At 40.7% G+C, this 10,604-nt stretch overlaps 1 protein-coding gene across 1 annotated transcript; it reads left to right on the forward strand.

Annotated features, from left to right (window-relative positions):
* Positions 1–4,340: 4,340 nt before the first annotated feature.
* Positions 4,341–5,660, forward strand: LOC311136618 (D(1)-like dopamine receptor; the record flags this gene model as incomplete). Its single annotated transcript, XM_084170808.1, has 1 exon — positions 4,341–5,660. The coding sequence occupies one exon, from the start codon at positions 4,341–4,343 to the stop codon at positions 5,658–5,660; it is 1,320 nt and encodes a 439-aa protein (XP_084026934.1).
* Positions 5,661–10,604: the final 4,944 nt, after the last annotated feature.

The following is a 10,604-nucleotide window of genomic DNA, read 5'->3' on the forward strand; positions in this document are numbered from 1 at the left end:
TCTTGATTGATTGAACACATACAGTGCATTCAGAAAGTATTCAGTCCCCTTGACTTTTTCCATATTTTGTTATGTTACAGCCTTATTCTAAAATGTATTAAATAAATAAAAATCCTCATCAATCTACACACAGTACCCCATAATGACAAAGCAAAAACAGGTTTTTAGGCATTCTTGCAAATGCATTAAAAATAAAAAACTGAAATAGCTTATTGACATAAGTATTCAGACCCTTTGCTATGAGACTCGAAATTGAGCTCCGGTGCATCCTGTTTCCATTGATCATCCTTGAGATGTTTCTACAACTGGATTGGAGTCCACCTGTGGTAAATTCAATTGATTGGACATGATTTGGAAAGGCACACATCTCCGTAGACATCCGACCTCTCGGAGGTCTACGGACAATTTCTTCGACCTCCTGGCTTGGTTTTTGTTCTGACATGCACTGTCAAACATTGACAGTACATGTCAGAACAAAAATATAGACAGTGCATGTCAGAACAAAAACCAAGCCAGGAGGTCGAAGAAATTGTCTGTAGACCTCCGAGACAGGATTGTGTGGAGGCACAGATCTGGGGAAGGGTACCAAAACATTTCTGCAGCATTGAAGGTCCCCAAGAACACAGTGGCCTCCATCATTCTTAAATGGAAGAAGTTTGGAACCACCAAGACTCTTCCTAGAGCTGGCATCTCAGCCAAACTGAGCAATCGGGGGATAAGGGCCTTGGTCAGGGAGGTGACCAAGAACCCGATGGTCACTCTGACAGAGCTCCATAGTTCCTCTGTGGAGATTAGAGAACCTTCCAGAAGGACAACCATCTCTGCAGCACTCCACCAATCAGGCCTTTATGGTAGAGTGGCCAGACAGAAGCCACTCCTCAGTAAAAGGCACATGACAGCCCGCTTGGAGTTTGCCAAAAGGCACCTAAAGGACTCTGAGACCATGAGAAACAAGATTCTCTGGTCTGATGAAAGCAAGATTGAACTCTTTGGCCTGAATGGCAAGCGTCACATCTGGAGGAAACATTTACATTACATTTTAGTCATTTAGCAGACACTCTTATCCAGAGCGACTTACAGTTAGTGAGTGCATTCGTTTTCATACTGGCCTCCCGTGGGAATCGAACCCACAACCCTGGCAGTGCAAACGCCATGCTCTACCAACTGAGCTACACGGGACACCATCCCTACGGTGAAGCATGGCGGTGGCAGCATCATGCTGTGGGGATGTTTTTCAGCGGCAGGGACTGGGAGACTAGTCAGGATCGAGGGAAAGATGAATGGAGCAAAGTACAGAGAGATCCTTGATGAAAACTTGCTCCAGAGCGCTTAAGACCTCAGACTGGGGTGAAGGTTCACCTTCCAACAGGACAACGACCCTAAGCACACAGCCAAGACAACGCAGGAGTGGCTTCGGGACAAGTCTTTGAATGTCCTTGAGTGGCCCAGCCAGAGCCCGGACTTGAACCCGATCGAACATCTCTGGAGAGACCTGAAAATAGCTGTACAGCAACACTCCCCATCCAACCTGACAGAGCTTGAGAGGATCTGCAGAGAAGAATGGGAGGAACTCCCCAAATACAGGTGTGCCAAGCTTGTAGCTTCATACCCAAGAAGACTCAAGGCTGTAATCGCTGCCAAAGGTGCTTCAACAAAGTACTGAGTAAAGGGTCTGAATACTTACGTAAGTGTGATATTTCAGTTTTTTATTTTTAATAAATGTGCACAAATGTCTAAAAACCTGTTTTTGCGTTGTCATTATGGGGTATTGTGTGTAGATTGATGAGGAAAAGCAATAATTTAAGACATTTTAGAATAAGGCTGTAACGTAACAAAATGTGAAGGGGTCTGAATACTTTCCGAATGCACTGTAAGTGCATAAGGCATTGACTCTGAAACTGAGTGTCTCAGTGCATTCGGAACTTGTGTCTCCTGAGTGGCACAGTTAGCACTGCCTTAGACCACTGTGCCACTCAGGAGACACAAGTTCCGAATGCACTGAGACACTAGAGATCCTGGTTCGAATCCAGGCTCTGTCGCAGCCGGCCGCGACCGGGAGACTCATGGGCGGCGCACAATTGGCCCAGCGTCGTCCAGGGTAGGGGAGGGAATGGCCGGCAGGGATGTAGCTCAGTTGATAGAGCATGGTGTTTGCAACGCCAGGGTTGTGTGTTCGATTCCCACGGGGGGCCAGTATAAAAAAATGATATGTATTCACTAACTGTAAGTCGCTCTGGATAAGAGCGTCTGCCAAATGACTTAAATGTAAATGTAAACTCACAGCAAATACCTAGAAAACAGAGCACTGGCAGGGGTTTTATTGATCTATCCATTTGTCATAGTTTCTCTATAAATTGTATTGGTGTATTAACAATGTAATTACGAAAACATCTTTAGAATTGCATATTTCTTAATCTGTCATGTCAATAATGATAGTAGTAATATAACCTTGCAGCGTCTCATATTTTCCTTTTTTTATGATGACAATATGGTCTCCAGTAGATGGCCTCATTGTGCCTCTCTATGCAAATATATTGCCTTCATGTTCAACTTTAAGAAAATGTCACCATACGATGTTTTAATAATTTGTATTTTAAGTCTTATCAAATCCCTTATATGACATACTGTTGCCAATGCGTTTTAGTAGTAGGCCTAGCTGTAATATTAGGCTACTGTATAATAAATTATGTAATTATACATCTAATTTCTATATCGAAGATATTACGCTACTGTATAATGATTTGTGTAATTATAAATCTGATATCAATATCGAAGAGTGAGTGGGCTTTAATAGCATCAAATAAGCACATTTGACCATGTTGATGCATGAGCTGAGTTTTAAACGAGCTGGAGAAAAGCAGATGAGGACGTTTCCGATACCCTCTCATTTTCCCTCAATCTACAAGTGAGGGACATCACTTCAGACACGTCAGTGCTAGATGAGGAGACTGGGACGGAATGGGGATCTCTTCACAATAACTTCAAAAATAGAAGAAAGTAACAAAACAAAAGAGGCACGACATCCACTGCGTAACGTTTAGGAAAACTCCTAGGATACTCTTATTCTTGTTGACTTGGAGCTTGTGAGAAGATAAAGAAGTTTAATTGATTCTATCGGACGGTATTTTCACCTTCCCTGGATATGGTCGCACAGTTTTTCACGTGAAGGTAGAGTGAATTTCGAAAGGACATCATTGAATGTGAATTACACACTCCTGGTAGTACTGGGGCTGCATCTGGAACACACGCGAGGAAAAGAGAGCAGAGAGAGGCGAGCGCTTCTGCTGTATAGATGGGGGGGAAGGAGAATAAGTAGAGCCTACTATTTCCATATAAATGGCTTACTATTGAGCTTTCTTTGAGGATTGAAGGGCATTGGCAAAAAAAAAAAAAAAAACGGTTGTTTGAAAAAAGTTGACAGCTTATCTTCCATGGAGTCTCATTGCAATTTTGGAGACTTGATGTGTGACGAAAACGGACCGCACGAACGGACTGAGCTCCAGGATTACGATTATGTGTTGCTCCACAGTAAAATGTTGCCTGTAATGTTTTCTTGGTGCTTATAGAAACTTGAATGCAAAATGTTCATAAAACAAAGGCAGAAGCCACGTTTCATGTGTAAAGACACAGACAATGCATTTATGTTGTTGTTATGACGCGTATGCATTTCTATTCAACAATGTTGTGGGAGGAGTCATGATTATTATGTCTACATTTCCATCACAGTCCAAATCGTCATGCAGCATGTCCAGTTACAAAGTCTAATGCTTGTCCTGGATGGAGTGTCAATAGGAGCAGAATTATAATCACATGGACACGCCTTGTCAGTCATTAAACAAATCAGATAAATGCAGTGCAAATATGATCAATAGACTGTATCGATGAGCCCATATATAAGGCTAATGATTGGCCCATCCTCTGTTTACTTAACATGCCTGTGAGAATATGTTGTGAAAGTTTCAGATGACTGCTGACAGCTCATTGAAATAGACATAAGATAATTTATTTTAAGAAAACATGTTTAGATTGGTAGCATACATCATATTAAACTCTTCAATAACAGCTGGAATACCTTTTGTTGAAAACTGCTGCTCTAACATTAGAATGTCTTTGAGAATTCATGAACAGGATAATTTTTTTGGCTAATTTCTAACGATTGCTTTTTGAAATATTTATAGACACTATTCTGCAAGATGATCGCTGTGATGAGCATGGTGACCCAACCTCCAGACGAGCTTGTCCCCAGGCAAGCGGCCAAGGCTACATTTTCCATCTAATTGTCCTGACTTCAGGTGATTGGAATTATGGGGTGATTTCCATCTCTACAACCTGACAGAAACATGGATTTGAACTTCTCCATGGTCCGCGATAGCGATAATTTGCTGGAGAGAAACTCATCCAAGCGTGTTCTGACAGGCTGCTTTCTCTTTGCGCTCATCCTGACCACACTGCTAGGGAACACACTGGTATGTGTTGCCGTCACCAAGTTCCGCCACCTGCGCTCAAAGGTCACCAACTTCTTTGTGATCTCTTTGGCCATCTCAGACCTGCTGGTGGCCATCTTGGTGATGCCATGGAAGGCAGCGACGGAGATCGTGGGCTTCTGGCCCTTTGGAACCTTCTGCAACATCTGGGTGGCATTCGACATCATGTGCTCCACAGCGTCCATTTTGAACTTATGTGTCATCAGCGTGGACAGATATTGGGCGATCTCAAGCCCATTCCGCTACGAGAGGAAGATGACACCCAAGGTGGCATTTATTATGATCAGTGTGGCATGGACGCTGTCTGTGCTCATCTCCTTCATCCCTGTGCAGTTGAACTGGCACAAGGCTGCGGTGTTGGAGCTCAACAGCACTTACGGGGAGCTGCCTCCGGACAACTGCGACTCCAGCCTTAACAGGACTTATGCCATCTCCTCCTCCCTCATCAGCTTCTACATCCCTGTGGCAATCATGATCGTGACTTACACCCGGATTTACAGAATCGCCCAGATACAAATCAGGAGGATCTCAGCCCTGGAGAGAGCTGCGGAGAGTGCCAAGAACCGCCACAGCAGCATGGGGAACAACTCCAACATGGAGACGGAGAGCTCCTTCAAGATGTCTTTCAAAAGAGAAACCAAAGTCCTAAAGACCCTCTCTGTCATAATGGGTGTGTTTGTATGCTGCTGGCTGCCCTTCTTTATCCTCAACTGCATGGTGCCCTTCTGTGAGCCCAACAGCACCTCTGATTTCCTCTGCATTAGCCCTGCGACCTTTGACGTGTTCGTCTGGTTCGGCTGGGCCAACTCCTCACTCAACCCCATCATATATGCCTTCAACGCGGACTTCCGCAAAGCGTTCTCCATCCTGCTGGGCTGCCACATACTCTGCCCGGGCAGCAATGCCATAGAGATAGTGAGCATTAACAACAATGGAGCTCAGCCGCCTGCATCCCAGTATCAGTCCAAAGGGCACATTCCCAAGGAGAGAAACAATGCCACCTATGTGATTCCCCACAGCATCCTATGTCAGGAGGAGGAGCTGCAGAAGAAGAATGAGGTTGTGATTAAGACCTTGGAGAAACTGTCCCCATCCCTTTCTGGGAACTTGGACAGCGATGCCGACGTGATTAATCCTATAACTCAGAACGGCCAACACAAAGCTGTGACATGTTGATCGGTGTATGTATTGGTATACAAAAATAGAAGGAACCCACAGAGGGAGAGACCTAGCAGTATGCCTAGCAAAGGTGTGGGGTATACAAACTGAGCTTCACTGCGAACCTTAAAACTCTAATCACTATGGAAATCTACAGAATGTTTCAAATGAAGGCAGTTTATCCTGGATATCTATCCGCAAAACACCTTCAGCATTTATTAATGAAGTATAGACAGATTTGTTGATAAATGTTCCATAACTTGAATAAAGAAAAAAGAAATACACACGTGTATACATGTTGTATTTACAAATATGTATACACTTGCATATGTGTACAGTAGTGATGTTTCAAATATCCAGGATGCCATTATAACATGGAGAAAGAAGTAGAAATATTAGCTAAATGTCTTGTAAGTGCTTTACATGTATATATACAGCGTGTTTCATATTCTCCATACAGAACTATAAAGATAATTGGTTTTGATACTTTTTTTGATGTTAACCACAGTGTGTAATTAATTTGTTTTCATTTATATTATTTATCATAATATATAGGAGAGTTGAAGACACTTCGGTGGTAATGATAATTGAGTCAAATAATATGGAGAGTGACCATAGGCTGGTGTAAATAATTGAAAACAACCCTCATCAGCTCTTGCATTTGCATTGTTGTGACAAAGTGGTAGGGTTGTAGTAAGGTATGATGTATACACATGTATGCATTTGATATTTAGATCACGGTGTCAATAACTGAGGCGTGCTTTAAATGCCTTTAATTTTCACAGTTACAACGTCTTATGCCAAGTATGCCATATTTCTAAATATTTCAGTTGTATTCCCCTTTTGTAGGAAATGCATTTTCCAACTGGTGTAGATGGAGCCCATTCTGATTGTCCTATTACCCTCTCCCACTAGACACTCTCCACTTAAAATGGATTTACTGTACACACTATTAGGGCATCAGTGATCCTGTTGGCAAGTCAGGCTTCATCAGACACTCCTTCGGGTGCGTCTGAAATAGCATCTCCTATTCCTTATATAGTGCATTACTTTTGACCAGATCCCCACAGGCTTTGGTCAAAAGTAGTGCACTAAATATGAAATAGGGTGCCAGTTCGGACGCACCCTTTTACTGTCCTAATGCAGAGAGCTGATTCTGATTTTATTAACGTGCTGTTTGCATGAAGAGAAAAAAACAGCTTAGTGTGCAGCAGTAAATGCCATCAATGCATAACAGAAATATTTCAATCCTGTACCTTATGCAAGTCCCTGGTCACCCAACCAGAACACAATTGACACTTTGTGACCTTTGCAAAACCGCTGAAACCTCATATTGTGAATTGCTTAAGCTGGTGCTGTGATGTTTTAGGTAACAGTATGACTATTGTTGTGCTTTACAGGAGCCAGTTTGAAGCCAACCACTGTATGCTATGGTCCTCGGTTTCTTCTGATCAGTTCTCTCATTTGTACCTCTGACTGTTAAGTTGTTCTTGTTGTTCTCTCTGCAGTATTGAAATCTGTATTGAATTTGACAGATGGCAGACAAAACGTTGTTCGTAAAATATGAGAAACTATATAGAGCTTGTGTGGTTAAGGCCTTCAACTTGTACATATGGTTGTTAATTTCAGAAGGCATTGCATGAATCGACATTGGATGTAATTTCACAGTGTGAATTGGGTGCAAAACAAATTTTCACACTCTTTACAGAAGTGTGGCAACACTAATTTATCATAGTTCCATGATGGGAAGTCTCATGGCCATGGGTTTGATGTAAACATGAACTAGAGTTAATGCATTGTGGTTTAGTTGTTTCCAGGCCTCAACCTTGTTCTTGTATCTCCAGCTGTAAAAGCATAGAGTTGTCATACATTGAATAGGGTTAGTCATTTAATGGTATTGGTCTCAAATTCATGATTATATTTTTTTGTTCTTGGCATAAATTCAAAGTGAGAAAGTTTGTGGATCAGCATGTTACTTATGAGTTGCCTAGCTCCACCCACTCCTGTATTGCTCTCCTATTGAGTTTTTATGGCCTAATTCTATTAGCCTGACCCTGGATTCTTAATTAGAGTATATGTCCATCAAGTCTAGCCTTCTAAGACAATTGCCAAAATATGAACTCCCTCTGGGAAGACCTCTGTCTATGTCGTTTTGTAGATGAAGGTGGAACGTGCTCACTGTTCAGCTCCACTCTAATTGTCACAGGATGCTATCTAGAACCTAAAAGGATTCTTTGGCTGTCCCCATAGGAGAACCCTTTGAAAAAATTTTTTTGGTTCCAGGTAGAAACCTTTTGGCTTCCATGTAGAACCCTTTCCACAGAGGGTTCTACATTGAACCCAAAATAGTTCTACCTGCAACCAAAAAGGGTTCTACTTGGAACCAAAAAGGGTTCTTCTGTGGGGACAGCCAAAGAACCCCTTTAAAAACAGTGCTGACTTGATATAGTAGCATCTGATATTTTGATTTGTAAATGTTTTTTCAAAGGCATTATGTCATTGATGAAGGCAAAACTGCAGCAACTACATGCAGCTATGTCAAGTGAAGGTTGGCCTTTTTTAAAATCATTTTCTATCATAACAGCAGTGATGTAAAAAGTACCCAATTGTCATACTTGAGTAAAAGTAAAGATACCTTAATAGAAAATGACTCAAGTAAAAGTGAAAGTCACCCAGTAAAATACTACTTGAGTAAAAGTCAAAAATTATTTGGTTTAAAATATACTTAAATATCAAAAGTAAATGTAATTGCTAAAAGTATAAATCATTTCAAATTCCTTATATTAAGCAAACCAGGCGGCACAATTATATATATTTTTTTTGTATTTACGGTTAGCCAGGTGCACACTCCAACACTCAGACATAATTTACGAACAAAGCATGTGTGTTTAATGAGTCCACCAGATCAGAGGCAGGAGGGATGCCCAGGGATGCTGTCTTGATAAGTGCGTGAATTGGACCATTTTCCTGCTAAGCTTTCAAAATGTAATGAGTACTTTTGGGTGTCAGGGAAAATTGAGTAAAAAGCACATTATTTTCTTTAGGAATGTCGTGAAGTAAAAGTAAAAGTTGTCAAAAATATAAATAGTAAAGTAAAGTACAGATACCCATAGAAACTAGTTTAGTACTTTAAAGTATTTTTTACTTAAGTACTTTACACCACTGCATAACAGTTGTCCTATTATTAACAATATATTTTGCTTTCAATTAATTTTCAAACTATCTTCAAACATGAGTCCGCTCAAATATACAATAAAAAAAATAACTCCACATAACCTGAGCTGCTATTGGAAATATTCCAGAAGACTGTCTTTGTCTGCTCAGCGTTCACCCACTGTCAGGCCCTGTCTACTCAGTGGAGAAGCAGTTACTCAGCTTCATTAGTAAACAATCCTCCCCTGCTGTTTTCCCCTGTGTTTCTATCACGACAACACAACATGCACACCTGGCCCTACAGCTAGGTAATTTGGCCTGCATAAAGATGCCCTATATAAACACATGTCTATTCAGCTTTTGTTTCCAACGATTTTGCTAAATGTGAAGTCCATGCTGTGAGAAGACAGTGTTTCATAATGTTTTATGAGTTTTATTTGCTTAGCCATATGAACAATTATGCCACTGGCATGGCACTATGAAGTATCTGAGGGTTGTTTAGGTGTTATTGGTTTTATACATTTATACAGATCAATATTTATTTTGGTTTCAGATGGTTTAACTATTTTGCTTGTTGCTATATCTGTATCATTCCTGAGATCTGAGCCTGCCAAGTTTGCCAGTCATGTTCAACTCTACTCACTACAGTAAACTGCCACTTTATGATTTGGGGGCATTGCATTGTTAAATGACAACAGCAGAATGCCTTGCTTGCTCTAATGTCTTTCCTAGGGGGGGCCCCACAGGTTATGAGAAAAATGACTTGTGACAGCTTCATATTCTGTCTAGATGTTTGTTGTGACATCACATGTAACAGTGCTTTTGTTAACCTATCTGACAGCAAAGCATTCCTTTGCATCAAATGACAAACAGGGAAAGATAACTGTCACTGTCCTCATATGACATTAAACAACATACTTTTTGGATGGATCCAATTACAGGGGTGTTGTTCTCAAGCTCATTTGATGAAGATGAGTTATTAACGACGGCATCCCTACCTCGACGTTCAACAAACTTAATGGACATAAAATGAAAAACAGTATTGTAAAATGTTCAAATGTAGATGTGAACACAAGTGCTTTTTATTTTGGAATCCTTAATTGTGAGTAGCAAACTGCATGTGCTGTTTTTCAGTGTGGGTTTATTGAAAAGTCAAGGCACTTGTCAGTCAGATGTTCTGCAGTTGTCAAAAAGGTTTTGAAGAATATTAATCCCAAAATGTATTACAGTACCTAGTTTACAGTTTGTTCAAAATGTACCCTTTACTACTTGCAAAATAAACGTATATGTAATTTTTAATTGTTTTAATTTGTATTTATTTAGAGGGGGTTTGGCTGGTGTGGTACTGTAGTTTGGGTCCAACTGTTTATTGGAAGATCATGTCTTTGTGGAGGATCAATAAGAATTGATTTCTGTCTAACAATGACGCACATTTTCAGCTTTGATGGCCTCACTCTGTTCATATCCCAGATCATTTACATAACTAGATGAGGATGAAAGAGTTGAAATAGCCTTTCAATTTTTGTTTTGTGATTTTACAAAAGCAAAACAAACAACAAAGCAGTCAATGTCTGATATGTCAAAGTCAATGACACTGATGCTATTACACATACAACTGCTCTTTTAATAGTTTGTTTGATGCTGATGTAAAGTCAACCTCACCATTGAGGGAGATGCTCTGCTGTGGCATATGTCATTTATTATTTAATGTTTACATTTAAGAATAAAATTGTTACAGTTACAGGCTAAAAACGGTATCTGTGCACATTGTGTATTGGTGTGGGTGCCCAGCTGTTCACATTCAATTTA

The sequence above is a fragment of the Coregonus lavaretus genome (assembly GCF_964263955.1).
Source record: "Coregonus lavaretus genome assembly, chromosome: 10".
Classification (NCBI taxonomy): Eukaryota; Metazoa; Chordata; class Actinopteri; order Salmoniformes; family Salmonidae; genus Coregonus; species Coregonus lavaretus.